Source organism: Rana temporaria, chromosome 2 (assembly GCF_905171775.1).
Source record: "Rana temporaria chromosome 2, aRanTem1.1, whole genome shotgun sequence".
In the NCBI taxonomy this organism is placed as follows: domain Eukaryota; kingdom Metazoa; phylum Chordata; class Amphibia; order Anura; family Ranidae; genus Rana; species Rana temporaria.
Window position 1 is genome coordinate 127,808,309 of NC_053490.1, and position 23,824 is coordinate 127,832,132.

Below are 23,824 nucleotides of genomic sequence, written 5' to 3' on the forward strand. Positions count from 1 at the left end.
AAAATCGCAATAAGCGTTTATCGCTTTTTTTAGCTATGACTAAGCATTAGTTCTTAATGCGAAACGCGTCAGCTGTTCTCCCCACTGTATGCTGTTTGTATGCTGTGCATTTTTCCTTTTAAATAAAGAGCACGTCTTCTTTTAAAGACCTACTTGGAGTGCGGCTGTCCATCTACTTCCTTATCTGCATAAGCGTTTATCGATTGGTTTGTGCAAAATTTATAGCGTTTACAAAATAGGGGATAGTTTTATTGCATTTTTTTTATTTATTTTTTTACTACTAATGGCGGTGATCAGTGATTTTTTTCGTGACTGCGAGACATCGGACAATTTTGACACATTTTTGGGACCATTGTCATTTTCACAGCAAAAAAATGCTATAAAAATGCATTGTTTACTGTGAAAATTACAATTGCAGTTTGGGAGTTAACCACTAGGGGGCGCTGAATGGGTTTAGTGTGACCTCATATGTGTTTCTTACTGTAGGGGGGCGGGGCTGGACGTGTGACGTCATTGATCGCCTTTCCCTATATTCAGGGAACAGACGATCAATGACAGCGCCACAACGAAGAACAGGGAAGGTGTGTTTACACACACACCTCTCCCCGTTCTTCAGCTCCGGGGACCGATCGTGGGACTCCGGCGGCGACCCACGGCTGGGCATTTAACAATCACCTACAGGTACGTGATTGTGCCCAGCCGTGCCATTCTGCCGACGTATATCGGCGTTAGGCGGTCCTTAAAGGGGTGGTTCACCCTAAAAACTACTTTTTCTTATTACACTGGCCCCCCACATTACAATACGATTAAGGCTATTAGTTTTTTTTTGATGCTGTACATACCTTTGTACAGCATATTCACCCGTGGCTTCCGGGTTGCGAGTCCCGCGGGAGTGGGCGTTCCTAACATGCTGGTGATTGACGTTTTGACCAAAAACGAGCTCCCCCCCATCGCGTAAGCCGCGTCACGATTGGCGAAAGGAGCCAAACGGCGATGCGCATGCGCAGTATAGCGCCGACTCGCCGTTCGGCTCCTTTCGCCAACCGTGACGCGGCTTACGCGACGGGGGGGAGCTCGTTTTTGGTCAAAACGTCAATCACAGACATGTTAGGAACGCCCACTCCTGCGGGACTCGCAACCCGGAAGCCACGGGTGAATATGCTGTACAAAGGTATGTACAGCATCAAAAAAAAACTAATAGCCTTAATCGTATTGTAATGTGGGGGGCCAGTGTAATAAAAAAAAGGAGTTTTTAGGGTGAACCACCCCTTTAAGTGGTTAAGCTAGTGCATTGTTGGTTCACTTACCTTTTCCTTCGATTTCCCTTCTAAATGTTTTTTTTCTTTGTTTTCTTTGTCTGAATTTCTCACTTCCTGTTACTCCTCATTTAGCTGTTCTGGCTGACTAACACAGCATTTCCCCGCAGGGATGTAGTCCCAAGGGAGGGGGCGAGCACGCTGACTAACCCCCAGCCAGAACGGCTCAGATGATGGGGGCAAGCTTACTGAGGAGAAACAGAAACTGAGAAATTCAGACAAAGAGGAAAAACATTTAGAAGGGAAAGTGAAGGAGAAGGTAAGTGAACCAACAATGCACTAGCTTAAAGAAACCTATTTAGAAAATAAAAAATTAACCTTTACAACCCCTTTAATTTATCTGCACTGGACCTGCTTCTCTGCCACTCCCTTCACCTCCCTATATAACATTTTTTATGTATCTTTCTATACTTGGGGTTTTAAAGTGATAACACACTGGTAAATGTGTGTATTACAGATATGTAATAACATATTTGTTTGTCATTTTGCCCCAACACACCTTAAATTTCCATCAGAGTTAGGTGATCTGGCTTGTATTTACAACATATTCTAATGTAAGCGTCTAAGTGTTAGAAGTTCATGTCCCTTGTCAATAATAATTACCTTGCAAATTTAAAGTATAACTAAAAGCAAAACTTTTTTTTTTTTTGAGTAGAGAGAGATTAGAGCGCATGTCAGTTTTTATTGTCATCTGTGCTCTCTTTAAGGAGATTCACTTTCTCTATTTGTCCTGTTTACCATTATCATAGAAAGTGAAAGTAAAAGAAAATTCCAAATATTGGGTTGTCCCCAGAAAAGTAATAGAGGGAAAATCTTCCAATGGGGACACTAGTTCTGGTGACCTGGGAGTCCCCAAGAAATGTCCTTAATTTGCAGTGATTTCTTCTCACTTCCTGTTTGGCTATGGGACAGGAAGTGAAGGGAATTTACTGCAATATGACATAGATGGCGAAAAATTGACAGGGGTTATAACCCCTGTCTCAAGTTGTTTCAAATACCACTCAAATATCACCATAGGGATTAAAGGAACACTAAAGGCATTTTTTTTTTAAATAACAAACATGGTATACTTACCTACACTGTGCAGCTCGTTTTGCACAGAGTGGCCCCGAACCCTGTCTTCTGGGGTCCCTCTGTGGCTGTCTCGGCTCCTCCCCGCAAGAACTATCCACCTTTATGCAAGCTCTCTCGCATGGTGGTTAGTTCTTGGGGCGCGCTCCTGTGATACATCTGGCGACTATAGCCGCTCACTGTATCACTCGGCCCCGCCCCCCTGGCGCGCCGCGTCATTGGATGTGATTGACAGCACATCCAATGGCTGCGCTGCTTTCAACGAACCAATGAATGAGACGAGAACCCCGGCCAAGTAGCCAGCGCGTTCACGGCGCAGGACTTCTGAGGGGTCAGGTTAGTAAACGGGGGGGGCTGGGGGGCCGCTAATCCTCTGATGTTTTTTCACCTTAATGCATAGAATGCATTAAGGTGAAAAAACGTGTACCTTTACAACCCCTTTACCAAGAGAAATTTTAACATGTACAGCAACGCTAATTCATTATTTCTATCTTTGCAATTTACAGAATAAGGTATTTTATCCTGTATTAGCCTTTCTTAACTTTTTAGCATTGAGGAACCCTTGCAATAACTTTCCAGTTTTGAGGAACCCTTGCAATAACTTTCCAGTTTTGAGGAACCCTTGCAATAACTTTCCAGTTTTGAGTAACCCATGCAATAACTTTTCAGTTTTGAGGAACCCTTGCAATAACTTTCCAGTTTTGAGGAACCCTTGCAATAACTTTCCAGTTTTGAGGAACCCTTGCAATAACTTTCCAGTTTTGAGGAACCCTTGCAATAACTTTCCAGTTTTGAGGAACCCTTGCAATAACTTTTCAGTTTTGAGGAACCCTTGCAATAACTTTCCAGTTTTGAGGAACCCTTGCAATAACTTTCCAGTTTTGAGGAACCCTTGCAATAACTTTTCAGTTTTGAGGAACCCTTGCAATAACTTTTCAGTTTTGAGGAACCCTTGCAATAACTTTTCAGTTTTGAGGAGCCCTTGCAATAACTTTCCAGTTTTGAGTAACCCTTGCAATAACTTTCCAGTTTTGAGTAACCCATGCAATAACTTTCCAGTTTTGAGGAACCCATGCTAGTATCTACTATAGTCACAGCTCATGGAACATTAGTGTGATGGAAGGTATGATCCTTACACTTGTGGTCATTGGGAAGAATCCCTCCTTACAGATACTGTGTTTCCCCGAAAATAAGACCTACCCCGAAAGTAAGACCTAGCACAATTTTCCAGGAGGGCTGCAATATAAGCCCTACCCTGAAAATAAGCCCTAGTTCGAGGTAATTGTGTGCTTTTAGAGGAAAGGCGGTATAATCCTGTTACGGCGGTGTGTTGTGTGTTGTGTGTGTGTGTCTCTAGTGGTATCAGATCCTGTTATGGCGGTGTGCGGTGTGTGTCTAGCGGTGTCAGGTGCCTTTGATACAGAGCGGCGCTCAGCTGATCTCTCCGCTGGTCTCCTCTACTCCTGCTTGTCTGCGGGGGATCTTGGCCCCCCTCCCTCTGCAGAGCTTCAGCAGGTCACGGAAGGTACGGTGCAGAGCCTCTGCAATCAACATGTCATACTGTGTTCGGTATGCAGCATGGATACTCCTGTCTCCACAAGGTATTCACAGATTATTTTTCTTCACATGCTGGTGTGCTCTCTTCCCTGCTTCGAGCATTGCAGAGGGAGGGGGGCCAGGGGCCCCTCGCTGGTGGCTGGGAGAGTTGGAGGAGAGCTGAGGTGTTTGGCACTGTTGGATTGCAGGGGCACACATTCTGTATTGTGTGCTACTGTAAAAGAAAGGATTTGGGCATTTTAAGTTTGTTCAAACTGGGGATTCCTGACAGGAAGGGAGAGAGAGAATATGTTAAGACCTACCCCGAAAATAAGCCCTACTGGGACTTTTGTTGACAAAATTTATATAAGACCCGGGCTTATTTTTGGGGAAACACGGTAGCTATAAAAAGATCATTGTTGTCAGAGATTACTCATCTAAGAGACAGAGATTGCAAATTGCTCACGGAACCCCTAGCAACCCCTGGAGGAACCCTAGAGTTTCACAAAACCCTTGTTGAGAAAGACTGCTTGTTATCATTCTTGTGCCGCATCCATCTCCCCTTGGAAGGAGTTAATTGCCTTACACAGAAGTTCCCTTTTTGAACATTGTGTTTGTTGAGTGGCACTGCTATTTCGCTAAGGTGTCATTATATTGTTATTGTATACAAGCTCCAGAAAGACATGTACTTTACTTTGAAAATGACTGTAAAGCTATTAACTCCCACATGCTGCGATTGAGTGTATGTTTTATACTTCAATAGTCAGAGTTTTAATTAACATTTTACATAAAAAAAAAAAAGCTTGATCATCCAGTTGGAAAATAATTACACCTTGCTGGGAGATTCAATAAATAATAATAAATATGCTTCCATGACACACTATAGTAGCTGAATTTTTTAGAAATATTTGCTCACACTATGGGGCTTATGAAAAGTGAGCAAACTGACAATTTTAGGTGCCTATAAAAACAAGTTGGCATTCAAATCTTTTCTGTAATGCAAAACTGAAATGAAGCAAAGAAGTAAGGGCCAGATCCACAGCCAGCGGGCTTAACTTAAATCTTCCTATTTAAGTTACACCGCCGCAAAATTTCTACCTAAGTGCCCGATCCACAAAGCACTTACCTAGAGATTTTCGGCTGTGTAACTTAAATCTAATGGGGCGAGTCCCATTTAAATTAGGCGCGCTCCCACGCCGGACGTACTGCGCATGCTCCCGACGCGATTTTCCCGACGTGCTTTGCGCAAAGTTACGCTACGCCGAGTTTTGTGAAACGCGCCGGGTAAAAAAGTTGCGTCGGGAAAAAAAAGAGATGCGGCGGGAAAAAATTAAAAAAAAAAAAACTTGACAGCGTCGCGGGAAAGAAGGGTCTACTTTTACATGGTGTACTAACTTTACACTTTGTAAAAGTAGCCCTAATTTTGCGTTTGCAAACTAACAACTTACGGAGACTTCACGAAGGGAAACCGCTTCGTGGATCTCCGTAAGTGCTAATTTGCATACCCGACGCAGAATTTCGACGAGAAGGTACTGCATCCTAAGATCCGACAGTGTAAAACTATTACACCTGTCAGATCTTAGGAATATCTATGCGTAACTGATTCTGTGAATCAGTCGCATAGATAGAAACAGGGATTCGACGGCGTATCCCTTTTGTGGATCTGGCCCTAAGTTGCTTGGGAGAAATAAATATATTTTTCTTAGCACACTTTTCATACTCCACCATAGGAGGTATCTCATCATTTGAAATATTTTACAAGATCGTGATCTGAAGATTGTCAGTTTATTAAGATACCATCTTCTGATTGCAAGGACTAGTTCTCTATTATATACATGGGCTTCCACATGGGGGGACAAGTGCCCCCCTCCTCCCCGAGCAAGGTGTCTGCACAGGCAGCCCTCAAAAGTTCCACTCGTCTGCTCACATTTGGCGAGTGGAATTTAGCAGGGGGCGAGTGTGGAGCAGAGGCTGACAGTTTCCTCATGGACTGATGGGCAATGTTACACTGCACTGATGGGCTGCATTGATAGGCAACGATTCACTGCACTGGTGGGCAATTATACACTGCACTGATGGGAAATGATAGGAGGCACTGATGGGCAAGTATACACTGCACTGATGGGAAATTAAATGCTGCACTGATGGGCAATAATACACTGTACTGAAGGGCACTGATACACTGCACTGATGGGCAATGATACACTGCACTGATGGGCAATGGTAGGCTGCACTGATGGGCACTGATAGGCTGCACTGATGGGCAATGATATACTGTACTGATGGCCACTGATGAGGCAGAACTGATTAGCTGCACCGATAAGCTGCACTGATGAGCACTAATAGGCTGCTCTGATGGGCACTGATATGCTTTATGTTAATATTGTGTAGCCCTGTTGTGATTTTCAGCCATTTAAGAGGATGTAGATATATATATATATATATATTGCAGCAGGTGGAGCCAGAGAGCACATATTTGGAGGCTGCAGTACAGAACAGACATAGAGATACATTTCTACAGCAAGGGGCTGGATAACTGCATTTCCCAGGAGGCTTTGAGACAGGAAGTTCCAGGAGAGAGGGGAGTCAGGAGGAAGTAGTGAGGAGAGGGAGTCTGGAACAGTGACCAGGGAACACAGATCTGCATCACAGAGTGATTTAAGACAGCTTGTGTCAGAGCTGTGTGTTTGCCACTGAGACACAGGCTCTATGCTATAGTTCTTGGAGAGACTGATGTTCGTCTACTGAAACAGAGAGAGACTGTGTTTTGAGCGATCGAACTGAGGCCTGGTCGCAGGGCCGATCCAGCCACCGGAGTAATCCAGCCTGCCCAACTGAGTGAGTACAGCTGACGGAGGTTATTGCCAGATTCCCCAGACGGCCCCTAGAAGATCTGAGATGTCCTGCCGGAGGCTTTAAAAGACTGCATCCATTTCACAGACGTCGGTCTGAGGAAAGAGGGACACTCGCTTCCGCAGACAACCATCCTCCTTCCCCAAAGAGACATTGGAAGTGGTGAGCGGCCTTTGGCCATTGCAACAAGTGTATTTCCTACATCTGTCATACATCCAGGGCCCCAACGTTGGCTAGCCTAGGACAGTACTACTGGCCAGTAGTTTAGGGTGGGGTCGATACTGCTAAGTATATAGATATATTACTGTTCATCGCATTCAATCTAAACGTATTATCTCATTCTGTTATTAGTTGTATTATATTAGAGTGGGGAGACATTAAGGTCTTTTGCTCTATCCCACAGTCATTAAATCTGTTATAAAACTTCACAAGGTGGGCTGGTGTGCTGTGGATTCATTGTTTGTGGTGTGTCACAGAGGTGAGACAGAAGACCCGATAATTCAGCGGCTCCTTCGGGGGTGAGCGCTACACGTGGGGTGCTCGTCCGGGATTTCTTCTGATACCTCTCGCAAAGTGATAACCGCACAAACGAGCCAGCAATGGATCCAAACACCGCAGCAGAGTGGTGCAAAGAACAAAATGGCCAATTAGGGCTGAGTATAGTAATGGACATTCCTGCTGACAAATGGACAGAGGAACAGATCCGTCAAGCAGTAACTACACTAGCACCTGACCAGAAAGTGTTTGTAATAGACACGAAAATAGATCAAAAAGTCTCCCATACCTATGCCCTACTAGAATGGAAGAAAGGAGTCCCAACCTGCTTCCAGGGTGATAGCATCCAGCTAGCCGGAGAAGTTAAAGCACGGTTATTCCCTCTACTCACCTCAGCAAGTTGTCTGGAGGGACCAAGCCAGGCCATGTCAGACACAGTGGAAGTAACTACCACTTCTGTACCAACCACTAACTACCCCCCAGCTTCCTTCTTCATGGACATAGGAAAACTGGTAGAGAGCGTTAGAAAAATGTCCTCGCCATCTGTGAACTATGGCTACAGGAAGTTGAGAATTTTTTCTGGAGTGCAGCCTGTACCTCCTGGAGAAGAAGAGTATGAAACCTGGATGGAACAGGCTATGCAAGCACTGGAAGAATGGGATGTTCCAGAGGCTCAAAAGAAACAACGCATTACTGAAAGTCTGAAAGGCGTTGCAGCAGAAGCCATCCGAAATTTGAAATTCAGTCAGGAGTCTTGTACAGCATATGACTATCTTCGCATGCTACAAGATGAGTTTGGGCGCACAGAGAAAGCTACAGATCTAATCTTCCTATTTGAACACATGTTTCAACGGGAAAATGAGCAGCTTTCCGAGTATATTCGACGACTAAACAAAATGCTATACCAGATTGTACTAAAGAAAGGAATAGAAGCCAGGGATATGGATCAAGTTAGAATGAAACAGATCCTGAGAGGCGCTCTGAGTTCCGATCCCATCTGGATCCAGTTGAAGACCTTACAAGGGGGTACCTCTTTGCAATACTCTGATCTCATTAAGATGGTAAGGGAGGAAGAGGCTATCCTAGAGGAGAAAAAGAAGGGCTCAGGATTTTCATTTCCTGCTGAGGTTCGAACGCTCAATGTGTCGAATGGGAATTCAGAAGTGGAGCAATTAAAGGCTCAAGTTTCCCAGCTGATGCAAATGCTAACCCTATTGTCTGCAGGTGTCAAGTCGCCCCTTGAAAAAGTCACTTCAGAACCAGTTCCTGAATCTACTACTCAGGTGGTGCCTATCAAGAAACCGTCAAACATCTGCTATAATTGCGGAGGAGTGGGTCATTACCGAAATATCTGTCCGAGCCCATTGAATTCAAGAGGAAGTTATCGACCGGCGGGAAACTACAGAGGGCCCCAGTGAGGGAGCAAACTGGGTGCCCAACTACTGAAGACTGCTCTGATTCCCAGGATACCAATAAGAGGCCCAAGTCTTTACCCAGAGCCTCACCTGCTATGACAAAAAGATCCCCTCCCCTGGCGTCTGGTCCTGTGTCAGAGGGAGGCAAGGCACACCCACAACCTAAACACCCGAAAGGGGGAAGAAAACAACCACCACAAGCGAGGAAGAGGGCTAGAGTGCAGCCGACTGGGTCTATGCCTTCTACTACTCCGAAGAAGTTCCCTGACCAGTTGATAGGCCCTTCACCCATTATCCCAGTTCAAGTAGAAGGGGTTTACACAAAGGCTCTCCTCGATTCAGGTGCTCAAGTAACACTGATTTACCGGGACTTCTACCAGAAGCATTTGAAGCATCTACTCCTGATGGAGTTAGAGGATCTCGAAATCTGGGGTATTGGGACTCAGAAGCTTCCATATGATGGGTGTCTACAAGTGAAGCTGGAGTTCAGTTCGGCAACTGTTGGACAACCAGGGGTCTGTGACGCCTTAGCCATTGTATGTCCCCGCCCACCAGGAGCTAATCGAAGTTCTATGATTGTGGGAACAAATACTGACTTGGTGAGACGCCTTATAACTCCATTAGTGACGGAAGAGAGTTCTACTTCAGAGGAGATGCACCCGATGTTGCGGCCAATCTACCAGCGGATTATTCAAGAACAGAGGGCCCCTGCAGAAGTGGGACGGCTTTGGAGATTAGAAAGAGCAGAGAAGGTCTTACAGCCAGGAGAAATGACTAGTTTCCGGGCCTCAGTCAAGTTGAATTGGTCACAACCAGGCCCCTATGTGGTCCTGGAAACTGATCCCAGAAATATGAAGAGATCTGGAGTGGAATTGGTGCCTGAGATAATATCCACCAGAGCTCTACAGCGGGCCTGTGGGAGAGTCTCTGTAAGTGTATGCAATGTGTCAGACTCCCCAGTGACCTTGAAGGCACGGATGCCGATTGGACAAGTGGCCACTGCCACACCCCTCTCACCCACTGAATTGATAGATGGAGTAGACAGAGAGATCCCAGCTGAACGATTCTATCCTAAAGATGCCCCTGTCTCGCCTGAGTGGAAGAAGCGAATTCAGTCTCAGCTCCTCAAGTGGCAAGATTTATTCTCCAAGGATGAGTTTGATGTGGGGTGTGCTAGGAGCACTCAGCACCGCGTTCGCCTCCAAGATGACAAGCCCTTTCGAGAAAGGTCACGGCGAGTCCCATTGGGAGATCTAGATGACCTAAGGGAACAGCTGGCTGAATTGAAAAGGACCAGGATAATCCAAGAATCCAGGAGTCCTTATGCCTCACCCATCGTGGTAGTTCGCAAGAAAAACGGTTCCATCCGTTTGTGCATAGACTACCGCACACTCAACCAAAGAACCATTCCCGACCAATACACTACTCCTCGAATAGAAGATGCCTTACAGTGTCTGTCAGGAGCAAAGTGGTTTAGTGTACTTGACCTGCGAAGTGGATATCACCAGATACCCATGCATCCTGAAGATAAAGAGAAGACTGCTTTCATCTGTCCACTGGGATTCTTTGAGTTTAATAGAATGCCCCAAGGCCTCACAGGAGCCCCAGCAACTTTCCAACGACTAATGGAAAAGACGGTGGGAGACATGCACCTGATCGAGGTACTAGTGTATCTAGATGACCTAATAGTCTTCGGAAGAACACTGGAAGAACATGAGCAGCGGTTGGAAAAGGTCTTGAAGCGGCTGCATGAAGAAGGATTGAAACTTTCCTTAGAGAAGTGTCAGTTCTGTCTGCCTTCAGTCACGTACCTGGGACATGTTGTTTCAGCAGAAGGCATATCAACTGATCCTAAGAAGTTGGAAGCTGTGGCTTCATGGCCGAGACCTCGTAATATTACTGAACTCCGGTCCTTCCTAGGATTCTGCTCATACTATAGGAGGTTCGTAGAGGGGTTTGCCAAGATAGCTCAGCCTCTGAACACGCTTCTAAGAATGGAAGGAGCAGAAGATGAATCAATGTCCTTTGAGCCGGGTTCATCAGCCCACGGAACTAGGAAGCCTCGTGAATCAATCCAGGAGGAATGGACCGACCAATGTGAAAAAGCTTTCCTCCAATTGAAAGGAAGTCTAACACAGGCTCCTGTCCTTGCCTACGCTGATCCTGCCAAGCCTTATGAACTACATGTGGATGCTAGCAGAGAAGGGCTAGGAGGAGTACTATACCAGGAATATGATGGCCTCCTGAGACCGGTGGCATATGTGAGTCGGGGTCTCACCCCTTCTGAAAAGAATTACCCCACTCACAAGTTGGAGTTCCTGGCCTTGAAGTGGACAGTGGTGGACAAACTAAAAGACTACCTGTACGGGGCCAATTTCGTGGTCAGAACTGACAACAACCCACTTACTTACATTCTCACTACGGCCAAACTGGATGCCACTGGGCACCGGTGGTTGGCTGCCCTGTCAGGATTCCGCTTCAGCCTCAAATATCGCCCTGGGGTCAATAACCAAGACGCGGATGCCTTATCCAGGAGACCCTATAGCACAGGGGTCCCAGAAACAGAGTGGACTCATTTGACTCCAGATGGAGTTCAAGCCCTATGCCAAGGGGTGGAGTGCCGAACCAAAGGAATGATTGGAGCAGAGGCCATAGGAGTCATGGCTGCCGGTGTCCCTAAAATGTATTGTAACCCTACACAGCTGAGGAGTGAGGGCCTGCCTACTTTCACGAAGAAGGACCTGAGAGTAGATCAGGCTGAAGATCCTTTGATCGGGTTAACTCTGAGAGCAATGAAAGCGGGTCAAAGAGGGCTCCTACTAACTGATTCACCAAAAGAGGCTCGTCTGGTCCACAAAGAGTGGGAACGGTTGAAACTGCTAGACGGGGTGGTCTACCGAAGGGGCCCCTCGGATGACTTAGAAGAAAAGCAGCAGTTGTTCCTCCCAGAGAAGCATAGAGAAAATGTGCTGAAAGCTTTGCATGATGACCATGGTCACTTAGGAGCAGAGAGAACTTTTAAACTGGTCCGAGACAGATTCTATTGGCCCTGCATGAGAACCGAAGTTGAAAGCTACTGCCATTCCTGTCTAAGATGTATCCAGAGGAAAACTTTACCTTCTAGGACTGCTCCAATGAGCCATCTACAGAGTCAAGGGCCTATGGACCTGGTGTGTATTGACTTCCTGTGCTTAGAGCCTGACACTAGTGGACAGGGAAATATCCTAGTGGTGACAGACCACTTTACCCGTTATGCTCAAGCTTTTCCAACCAAAGATCAACGTGCTCCTACTGTAGCCAAAGTCCTAGTAGAAAAGTTCTTTGTTCATTATGGTCTACCTCAGAGGATCCATTCTGATCAAGGCAGAGACTTTGAAAGTCGACTCGTCAGGCAGCTCTTGGATCTATTGGGGATTCAGAAGTCAAGAACCTCCCCCTATCACCCCCAGGGTGATGCACAACCGGAGAGATTCAATCGGACTCTGCTCAATATGTTGGGAACACTGTCGATCAGGGAGAAACAGCACTGGAGTGGGCATATCTCTACCATTGTGCATGCTTACAATAGCACAGAAAGTGATGTTACAGGATACTCACCGTACCGCCTCATGTTTGGAAGAGAAGCCCGATTACCAGTAGATTTAGCTTTTGGCCTCTCCCTTGACCAGACGTCTATTGCCTCTCACCAGGGTTATGTGGATAGACTGAGGAGAAACCTGGCTTCTGCATTTGAGAAGGCCCGTTTGACATCCGGGAGTAGAGAACAAAGAAACAAACGGAACTATGACTTGAGGGTTCGGGTACAGGATTTACAGCCAGGTGATCGAGTTCTATTAAGAAATTTGGGTGCTTCGGCCAGACACAAACTAGCTGATAGATGGAGTTCTCAGATCTACATCGTCTGTAAACAATTGCCTGGCCTGCCAGTGTACCAGATTCGACCAGAGGGAAAGACCGGGCCACTGAAGAATTGGCATCGGAATCATCTCCTACCTCTGAATGAAGCTGTGCGGGTACCAGATAGAGATGAGTCTCCTTCACCCATTCCATCCACTTCCCGTCAAGCACCTGTTACTCGGTCCCAACAGCCACCTTCTACAAGAGAAAGTGAGGACGACAGCGATGAGGAAGATGTGTGTCCGAGTTGGATGTGGCCATCTGAACCAACTATTATGACTCCTGAGCCGGATTTGAGCAATCTGAGACCAGATGCCCCTGAATTTGTGCCTCAAGCAAACGAGGATAATTCTGTACCCTCTCAAGTGGAAAGTCTCTTGCCGGAAACCTCAGTGCTAGAAGATACCCCTGTTGAGCCAGTTGAAAAGGAAACTGAATTCCCTCAGTTAACACAGCAAGTAGAAGAGGACTCAGCAGATGAAGGCCCATCCGGGTTTCTAGAATCAAGGTCCAAACGACTGGTGCGACCTCCTCAGAGACTCACTTATGACTCACCAGGGAACAGCACAGAGGAAGCTATCACTACTGTACGCAGATCACCCAAAGTGTCCACCCTAACCACAGAGGTATCAAAGGACTTGTGTCCAATCCCGACCATCAGCACACCTTGGTGGAGTGTTCCTCTGCCCCCTCCACTTGCTAGACGTTGTCATAGACTGCATCTATCTATGCACAGTAAAGGTATTCAGATGGTCTAGTATAAACTTTATATGTGCCTTTCATACTGTATATATTGTCTGTAGAACTTACAAATACAGTTTACCCTTTGGGGGGGACCCCAAAGACTTTAAGTAGGGGGAGAATGTAGCCCTGTTGTGATTTTCAGCCATTTAAGAGGATGTAGATATATATATATATATATATATATTGCAGCAGGTGGAGCCAGAGAGCACATATTTGGAGGCTGCAGTACAGAACAGACATAGAGATACATTTCTACAGCAAGGGGCTGGATAACTGCATTTCCCAGGAGGCTTTGAGACAGGAAGTTCCAGGAGAGAGGGGAGTCAGGAGGAAGTAGTGAGGAGAGGGAGTCTGGAACAGTGACCAGGGAACACAGATCTGCATCACAGAGTGATTTAAGACAGCTTGTGTCAGAGCTGTGTGTTTGCCACTGAGACACAGGCTCTATGCAATAGTTCTTGGAGAGACTGATGTTCGTCTACTGAAACAGAGAGAGACTGTGTTTTGAGCGATCGAACTGAGGCCTGGTCGCAGGGCCGATCCAGCCACCGGAGTAATCCAGCCTGCCCAACTGAGTGAGTACAGCTGACGGAGGTTATTGCCAGATTCCCCAGACGGCCCCTAGAAGATCTGAGATGTCCTGCCGGAGGCTTTAAAAGACTGCATCCATTTCACAGACGTCGGTCTGAGGAAAGAGGGACACTCGCTTCCGCAGACAACCATCCTCCTTCCCCAAAGAGACATTGGAAGTGGTGAGCGGCCTTTGGCCATTGCAACAAGTGTATTTCCTACATCTGTCATACATCCAGGGCCCCAACGTTGGCTAGCCTAGGACAGTACTACTGGCCAGTAGTTTAGGGTGGGGTCGATACTGCTAAGTATATAGATATATTACTGTTCATCGCATTCAATCTAAACGTATTATCTCATTCTGTTATTAGTTGTATTATATTAGAGTGGGGAGACATTAAGGGCTTTTGCTCTATCCCACAGTCATTAAATCTGTTATAAAACTTCACAAGGTGGGCTGGTGTGCTGTGGATTCATTGTTTGTGGTGTGTCACAGAGGTGAGACAGAAGACCCGATAATTCAGCGGCTCCTTCGGGGGTGAGCGCTACAATTGTTAAAATTGTTAAGATTTCTTTTTGGAACTTAATTCTGCATAAAACATTTAACAGTGTAATTTCATTCGATAATTTACGGGGCATGTTTAGGGACAGACTTAGGGGCAGGGTAGAGGTAAAAATAGATTAGAAATTGCTAATCAGACAATGGCAGCTTGATCCTTCTATTAAAGGAAAGGTCTAGGGCTGCAATTAACGATTATTTTCATAATCGATTAGTTGGCCAATTATTGTTTCGATTAATCGAATAATCAGATAATAGCCTTTAAAAAAAAAATGTACATTTAATAAAAAATTTGGGCAAATTTGTTGTTGGGCAGATTACAAAACACAAATTGCCGCAAAAACACATTACATTATTGCTTTTCTGCAGCTTCTCCATTGAAGTATATTGAACCAAAAAAAAATAGCACCGTTTTGCATTAAAAAGTCCTTGCCCTTTCCAAATACGCAGCAGCTGAAATAAAATCATGGATGTGAACGTGTCCCATAGGAAAACATGTAACTGAACTGTAGTGTGTTTCTGCAAAAAGCATCAAAAACAGAGAGGTGTGACCCCAGGCCTTAGATGTTTAGTAACATAATGGGGTTAAAAAAAAACTAAAATAAGTACAAAAAGAGCAAATAATCGCTACTGTAAGGGGTTCATTAAAAGTAATATTTACAGTAAGGATTTGCTTTTTAGTACTATAAAGGGCTAATTTTAGTTGTTTTAACCCCTTTATGTTACTGGCCGATTAATCGATTATGAAAATTGTAATTGATTAATTTCATAATCGATTAGTTGTCTATTAATAGATTAGTCGTTTCGGCCCTAGAAAGGTCCAGCCTGAACTTTTTAGGCTGGGCTTTTCCTATGGGTCACAGGAGTGAAAATCGTTTTGCACTCCTGTGACCGGTTTTCAGCAGAGAGCGGACTGAATTCCACACTCCACTGACGTCACCAGGATCAGTCAAGGCATCCTGACTACCGAAGTCTGGATCCGCCAGCTGCCTTGACTCATGGCAGTCTCAGCAAGCCTACGTGACCTTCTGTGGCACATACCTTACAGCCATCACCATTCACCATACTTCTCAATTTTAAAGCATGGCCTCGTGCCATAAAAATAATTTTTCTATTACTATATTGATAATACTTGTGCTTTTGTGTTCCCCTTTATTTGTAGGTAAAGCAGTCAACAACAAGCTGACAGTGTTTCCAGCTCCTCCCCTACCCCAAGGCACAATACGATAGATCAGGGCTCAAAATTTTAACTCCTGAGTTACTAGCCAGGCCTCAAGGGTTACTCGCCACCAGTTGCCCCGCCCAACCCCTACACTGCCCTGCCCCTAATCCCGCCCCTAAACACGCCCTCATATATTATCTCATAAAATAACATTTAAATGTTCTATGCAGAATTAAGTTATAAAAATATTAACAACAACTTTATCCATACCCAAAAATGCAGCCTACCCCTGTCCGCCAATGCAGCCTGCCCATGTCTGTCAATGCAGCCCGTGTCCGCCAATGCAGCCCGTGTCCGCCAATGCAGCCTGTGTCCGCCAATGCAGCCTGTGTCCCAGTCCTCAGTGCAGCATGTGTCCCCAGTTTCAGCCTGTGTCCCCCCCCCAGTTTCAGCCTGTGTTGTTCCCACCCAGTTTCAGCCTGTGTCCCCCCCCCAGTTTCACCCTGTGTCCCCCCCCCCCCAGTTTCAGCCTGTGTCCCCCCCCCAGTTTCAGCCTGTGTTCCCCCCCCCCACTTTCAGCCTGTGTTCCCCCCCCAGTTTCAGCCTGTGCCCCCCCCCCAGTTTCAGCCTGTGTCCCCGTCCCCCAGTTTCAGCCTGTGCCCCCCAGTTTCAGCCTGTGTTCCTTCCCCCAGTTTCAGCCTGTGTTCCAGTGATCGTAGGGGATGAGAGGGGAGAGCCGCCACCGCCGCCTGGCTAATTAGAGCACTGGGGAACATAACAGCTTTCATTACAATAGCTGTGTGTTTCCCTGCCGTGCAGCGCCATATACAGCCCCTCCCCCTTGTCCGGGGAACTTTGATAGACAGATCACCATCCCAGAATTGGACGGTGTTCTGTCTAACAGCTATTGTATTGAAAGCTGTTATGTTCCCCAGCGCTCTAATCAGCCAGGCAGTGGCTGCGGCTCTCCGCTTTCTTCCCCTATGATCGCTGGGACAAAGGCAATACAACCCGGGCCGACGGCGGTGCTTGCCCCCCCCCCACTCCCAGGCAGCCCACACTTGCCCCCTCTCAAAATCCACTAGAAAAATGCGAGCAGGCGAGTGGATTTTTTGAGGGCTGCGATAGATAATCTATACTTTATAACATATTTGACATGTGTTAGTAAAACCCTACACACTGTATCATCACAACTACTTTGTGCATCCAAGAAGATCATACTGTGTTTTTTTCAGGACAAATTGGGCTTTAATTTGGTGGTAAATGGTGATGGATATCTCCTGTTTTTTTTTATATTATCAAAGGAAAACTGGCCCAAAATTGCAAAACAAAAATCATTTTGTTTTAAATTTAGCTGTATATATCACAGCGATACCACATATGTGCATATTATTTGTTGTTTGTATCCATAGTACAGCCCAGAAACAATAGTTTATACTACCTAAAACAAACCGACACTAACTGACACTAATACTTATTTAAAAAATATTAGTATATACTGACCCTGAACTTTGACCTGCACTTGACACAAATACTAACCCTGGCGCTCAGCTATAGTGCTCAGCATAAATTAGTACACCCCAACAGATTTGTCAGAAAACATTTACTGGTACTTTATTTTCAGAATCAACATTTTCTATGGGACACTATAGTACAAAATAGTCCCACAAATGCGGGGCAAGATTTGTTAATTTGCACACACAAAAAAGTTTTTTCCTAACAAATTTATTCAAGACCATGTTGCAAAAATTAATACACCCTGATGAAAGTCTTAGGAACAAAAAAAATTTTAGACAACAAAATCCTAATGAACAAGAATTCAACTATAGGTGAGTGTAATTATTAATTAAACATGTGTCCAGCAGACTGTTATTTTTAAAAAGGTGTTACTTAAAGCAGAGTTCCGCCGAAAAAAAAAAAATTAAAAGCCAGCTGCTACAAATACTGCAGCTGCTAACTTTTAATATATGAACACTTACCTGTCCAGGGCGCCCACGATGTCGGCACCCAAAGCCGATCTGTCCCTCTGCTCTCGGGTGGAGGCGCCGTCATCTTTGGTAAGGGAATCAGGAGGTGAAGCCTTGCGGCTTCACTTCCTGGTTCCCTATTGCACATGCGCGAGTCGCGCTGCGCTATCTCACTGGTCCCTGCTGTCTTTTGGGACCTGTGTGTCTCCCAGAAGACAGCGGGGGGTGGAGGAGGGGCCGGACATGGCATAGATCGCCACGGATGCCAAATGTGACACCGGAGGTGGGGAGGAATCCGAAAAGCGGAAGTTCCATTTTTGGGTGGAACTCCGCTTTAACAAAGAAAACCCCTTCCCATGTCATGCTGTCAACAATGGCACCACGTGGAAGAGAAATGTCACAAGGCCTGAGAAGGAAAATAAATTATTTACACAAGAAAGGTGAAGACTAAAAGAAGATCAGCAAAGCTTTACTTATCATTTAGAATACTGTAGCAAAAGAGGTACAAAAATTTAGATGGAACTGCAAACATCTCACAGAGACGTCCAGCCCATCCACGGAAGTTACCACCTCGACAGGAGCATCTTCTGCTGAGAAGGGTTGAAGAAAATCACCATGCAAGTTCACTGCAGTTAGCTTAAGAAGTAGAAAGCCAATGATCTGGTATGAAGAAATGTCTGGTTGGCCGCACATCGAAAAAATCACCTTTATTGAGTCCAAAACACACAACACTCCAAACAGCAAAAGAGGGAAGGAGATACAGCGTATAATACAGCTAATGCATTTCACTCCATACTCTGTGCTTAATTATAGTTTAGTAGAAAGGGAAACTGGGGTGATTGTTTCCCATGACACAATGCGGTGTACACTGCAGAGGAATGGCATGCATGGGTGTCGTCCACGAAGGAAGCCTCTTCTAATGCCCATGCACAAAAAAATTCAAGGCTATCACAGTGATCAGGTGACCCAAAACCTGGAGCTCCAGGTCCTGATCATTAGTACAGGATCCAGGGCTCCCGCAGAGACCCCAGTCTCTGTGCTGGGAGCGTGCTGTGCAGTGCGCTTCCAGCAAAGAACAGATACGCATATATGTGGCCCCACAGAAAAAAAGCCCAGTCCACTGAGGCCACATACAATGCCATGCACTAGATTTTAGTTAGGGCTATTAGAGTAAAGGAGGCTGAATACAAATGAACGCCAGATTTTTCAGATATTTATTTGTAAAAAAAATTAAAAATCATTTATCATTTTCCTTCCACTCTCCAATGATGTGCCACTTTGTGTTGGTCTATCTAAAATCCAGATAAAATACATTTATGTTTTTGGTTGTAACATGACAAAATGTGGAAAATTCCAAGGGGTATAAATACTTTTTTAAGGCATATATGCCTTATATGCATACTGTCAGCGTGAAGGGGTTAAATTACCCCTAATAAAGTTTGTTTAAGATAAAACTGTAGTTATCATGCAGCTGACATGTCTTATCTGGCTCAGTGTCATTCATGAACAGTATTTTAAAGCCCAGCAAAAATAAATCTGCCCTTACAGTGCACTGCAAGGGGTCAGTGTTTGTTTAGTCTAGTGGTAGAGTATTAAGGAGTAAATACTTACCTGACCCCTCGCTCCAACCAGCTCCCATCAACACTGCGACCAGCCCCTTGTAGCCTGCTCTGTAAGCTGCAACTGGCTCTGGTGCACTCCAGCCTCCTCAGTGTACTATACAGGGTTAAGTTCCCTGTATAGGTGTAATATTCTAGGCTCAAAGGGCCAGATTCACAGAAGAAATACGCCGGAGTATCTACTGATACTCCGGCGTATTTTCAAATTTGCCGCGTCGTATCTTAATTTGTGATTCACAAACAAGATACAACGGCATTTGGCTAAGATCCGACAGGCTTAGGGCTTCGTACGCCTTCGGATCTTAGGCTGCAATACTTCCGCCGCCGCTGGGTGGAGTTTGTGTCGTTTTCCAGCGTTGGGGATGCAAATTATCTTTTACGGTGATCAACGAAGGTATTCGCGTGCGTTACGTCGTCGCTCGTCGTTTTTTCCCATCGCAAAGTTAAGCCTGCTTTTTCATGGCTTAACTTTAGACGAGCCATGTTAAAGTATGGCCGTCGTTCCCGCGTCAAATTTAAAAAAAAAAAAATTTTTGCGCAAGTACGTTACGCACGTCGCCATTCACAAACACGTCGGGGCGCCGTAATTTTGCGCAAAGCACGTCGGGAAATTTCCTAACGGAGCATGCGCAGAACGTTCGGCGCGGGAGCGCGCCTAATTTAAATGGTACACGCCCCATTTGAATTAGGCGGGCTTGCGCCGGACGTCTTTACGTTACTCCGCCGCAAGTTTATACTCAAGTGCTTTGTGAATCAAACACTTACGAGGAAAACTTGCGGCGTTGTAATGTAAAGACGATACGTTACGCCGCCGCATTTGTACCTGAATCTGGCCCAAAGTGTCCCACTCTAATCAGCTAATTAGGCCATAACACCTGCAAAGGGTTCCTGGTGCACTCCAGCCTCCTCAGTGTACTATACAGGGTTAAGTTCCCTGTATTGTATGTGATGCTGAGGCTCCGACCGAAGACCAAAACTTTAGCCAGAGGAGGAGAGCACTGGAGCTGGACAGAGCGAGAAATCAAGTGGGAGATAGAGCCTGTTTTGAAACCCCCTAAAGATTATGAGCAATTAAACCTTGCAGTATGTATGGTTGTGGGGGTCGGTGTATAGGAGGGGCCCACAGCAAGGATGCATTTTTTTATTTTCTTGGAGTTGGGCTTTAAGCACTTCAACTCCTGCACACGTATACCCCTTATGAAACAGTAAAACAGTAGTAATAATTACATTTACACTATTGGCCTATTGATTGGGCTAAGAATTTGTCCTTCATACATTTCTATTGTTTAATGGTGGACACAATGCTGGCGATTGACACTAGGTTTGACTGCTGATCTAACTGGCTATCATTATTTCAATGGACCACTTTATTAAATCCACCTTTTCAGTTACCGTATACTCTTTCATAGCTTATAAGGTTGAAAAGGGACCTGTCTATTGATTTCAACGAGAAATGAAAATAACTGAAAAACATTAACTTTCAGGATCAGGAGGATCAACCTGTAGATGCTATAGAGAAAAACAAAACAATCCTATAAAGCCCTAAAAAAATCTTCCTAATCCAAAAAACTATTGAATATTCACTGGACCAGCAATCTATAGTGCTATATCTTATAAATAATAACAGTTATATTTTGTGGATTAGAAACGACTTTGTGAAGCTACTAGCTTGGCTAGAATCTTACAATAGTCAGTATAAAAATACGGGCTTACAGTTATAAAGAACAAAAAATTCAAAAGAATAATGTATGATGAATGCCTAAAGCAACTGTTGGTTGCAAGTGAATAATCCATTGTTCATTGAATGTAAAAGAAGGCAGCTGAGCACTGGAATCCACCCAATTGTTTATTCATGGAATTATGGAGGCGGTGATGAGGCGTTGTTTAAAAGAAAGCCCACAGAAATCCCACTTACATTTTACTTTACTGGAAAGTTATGCTCACCATGATAACAGCATAGCCTATCTGAGTGCTATTTTCATAGCTTATTATTTGAATTAGTTACAACTCATGACACTTTTTCCCAAACTGTCAGGAGTGGTCAATGTAATATAGCCCAGGGTAGTCCTGCTAAAATTATCCTTTGCAGATAGTTAGCAACTGCTGTACTTTTCTTAGGATTGAAATTGACGTAGGTCTCAGATCTCTGTAGAGATGTAGATGAGATCCGTCCCCGTGAGCCCTGTGCAGCCATGACTAAGCACTAGTTCAAGAGTGAATAAAGACAACTTTTTTTTTTTAAGTCATTTCGGAGTGCGGCTGTCCATCTTCCTTCCTTCAATTTCATTTGCTACGTGCATTTCCGGCACCTGGGTAATCCGACCGTTCTTGTATGTCCACAAGCCTCACCTGGAGCGGTGGAAATTCTTTCCTCTTCCGTTTCCAGCGGATAGATTTCTTAGCATGCTAAGAAATTTTTATCCGCTTGAAAACCGGTCGGCTGGACAAATGTCCGCCGAAAAATGTCTGCAAGGCCGTACACACGACCGGATTTGTCTGCTGGAACTGATCCGCGGATAAATCCCAACGGACAGATCCGGTCATGTGTACGGGGCCTTAGGCCTCGTACACACGATAGGTTAACCAGAGGACAACGGTCTGATGGACCGTTTTCATCGGTCCAAACTGATCGTGTGTGGGCCCCATAGGTTATTTAACCATCGGTTAAAAAAAAGCCAACTTGTTTTAAATTTAACCGATGGATTTCTAACCGATGGGAAAAAAACGTTTGTTAGTAGGCACAACCATCGGTTAAAAATCCACACATGCTCAGAATCAAGTTGACGCATGCTTGGAAGCATTGAACTTCGTTTTTTTCAGCACGTCGTTGTGTTTTACGTCACCGCGTTCTGACACAATCATTTTTTTAACCGATGGTGTGTAGGCACGACGGACCATCAGTCAGCTTCATCGGTTAACCTATGACAAAGGTCCTTCAGACCGTTCTCATCGGATGGACTGATCGTGTGTACGAGGCTTTACGTTAACAAGACTCCCAAAATATATCTTTCTCCTACCTGAACACTTAACCATCCTATGAAACAATTCTTTCACGGCCCTTTAACACTTATTTGTAAAATGTGAACTTTCTGATTTAAAACGAACACTGATTTTATATATATATATATATAATGAAGGGGGCAAAATCTTATTTTTATTTTTTAGCACCATTAGTCTACAGATTGCATAGACAATTGAATAATGTTTGCTTTTGGTGGTATTTAATCACCACTGGTTTTTTTTTAACAAAAACAAGATGTTTTACTTTCTGCTCTAAAACATATCCAATAAAAATAAATAAAAAAATCTCATTATTTTATCAATTTTGGGCAAAATGTATTCTTCTACATGTTTTTGATAAAACAAAAGAAAAATCCCAATAAGTGTATATTGATGTGCGTGCCATAGACCTGGAGGTAGGCAGTGACATATGGGTAAGTAATGACAAAGTTATTGACGAATCAAACAACCCGTAGCTAAAATGTAAAAATGGCTTTGGTCCATGATGGGTATACAGATGGGAGAGCTGAGCTCTACTTTGATATTACTTTATTCCACCTAAATTACAACCAAGGCAACTTTTTTTTTATTTAGGATAGAGTGAAGACGGAGTAAAACATTTAAAAGGGTTTCATTGTTGTCTGCGTGCCCGTTAGGGATACTTACCCTTTCCATTTGTCCTGTGTACCGTTATCACCAAGGGTGAAAGTGAAAATCTCTAATTCTGGCTTACAGGAGCACAGGAACAGAGGGATAATCTTCCAATGAGGATACTGGTTCTGGTGACCTAGGTTCCCCTCACTTTTTAGGGATTTTAACTTTATTCATTTGTGTTGGCTATAGATATGAAGTGAAGGAAAATTTCCCCAATGGGTCGCAGGTGGCAAAAAACTGACAGGGGTTTTAACTCTCCCTTATTCTATCCAAAATGGAAAAAATAAATGACTTTAAACTCCCCTAAGGCTCTTAACAGATAATCTCCCCTCCTACTCTTTACCTAGAAACCAGTGGCGGCCCGTCCATAGGGGGCGCCCGGGCGCCGCCCCCCCTCCCCAGGCAGTAAAAAAAAAATATATAAAAAAAAAAAAAAAAATCGAAATTTTTTTTTTTTTTTTTTTTAAACATGTCCCTTTAACCAGTTAAGCCCCGGACCAATATGCAGCCTAAAGACCCAAGGTGTTTTTACAGTTCGGGACTGCGTCGCTTTAACAGACGATTGCGCGGTCGTGCGACGTGGCTCCCAAACAAAATTGGCGTCCTTTTTTCCCCACAAATAGAGCTTTCTTTTGGTGGTATTTGATCACATCTGCGGTTTTTAGTTTTTGCGCTATAAACAAAAATAGAGCGACAATTTTGAAAAAAATGCAATATTTTTTACTTTTTGTTATAATAAATATCCCCCAAAAACATATATAAAAACATTTTTTTTCCTCAGTTTAGGCCGATACGTATTCTTCTACCTATTTTTAGTAAAAAAAATCGCAATAAGCGTTTATCGATTGGTTTGCGCAAAATTTATAGCGTTTACAAAATAGGGGATAGTTTTATTGCATTTTTATAAATTTTTTTTTTTTACTACTAATGGCGGCGATCAGCAATTTTTTTCGTGACTGCGACATT

At 44.5% G+C, this 23,824-nt stretch overlaps 1 protein-coding gene across 1 annotated transcript in view; it reads right to left on the reverse strand.

Annotated features, from left to right (window-relative positions):
• Positions 1 to 4,652, reverse strand: part of NAB2 (NGFI-A binding protein 2) — a 54,927-nt gene extending 50,275 nt beyond the window's left edge. The window contains exon 1 of the mRNA XM_040339345.1: positions 4,618 to 4,652. Coding sequence (XP_040195279.1) covers positions 4,618 to 4,652 — 35 coding nt within the window. The remainder of the gene's footprint in view (positions 1 to 4,617) is intronic.
• Between the last annotated feature and the right edge of the window lie 19,172 nt (positions 4,653 to 23,824).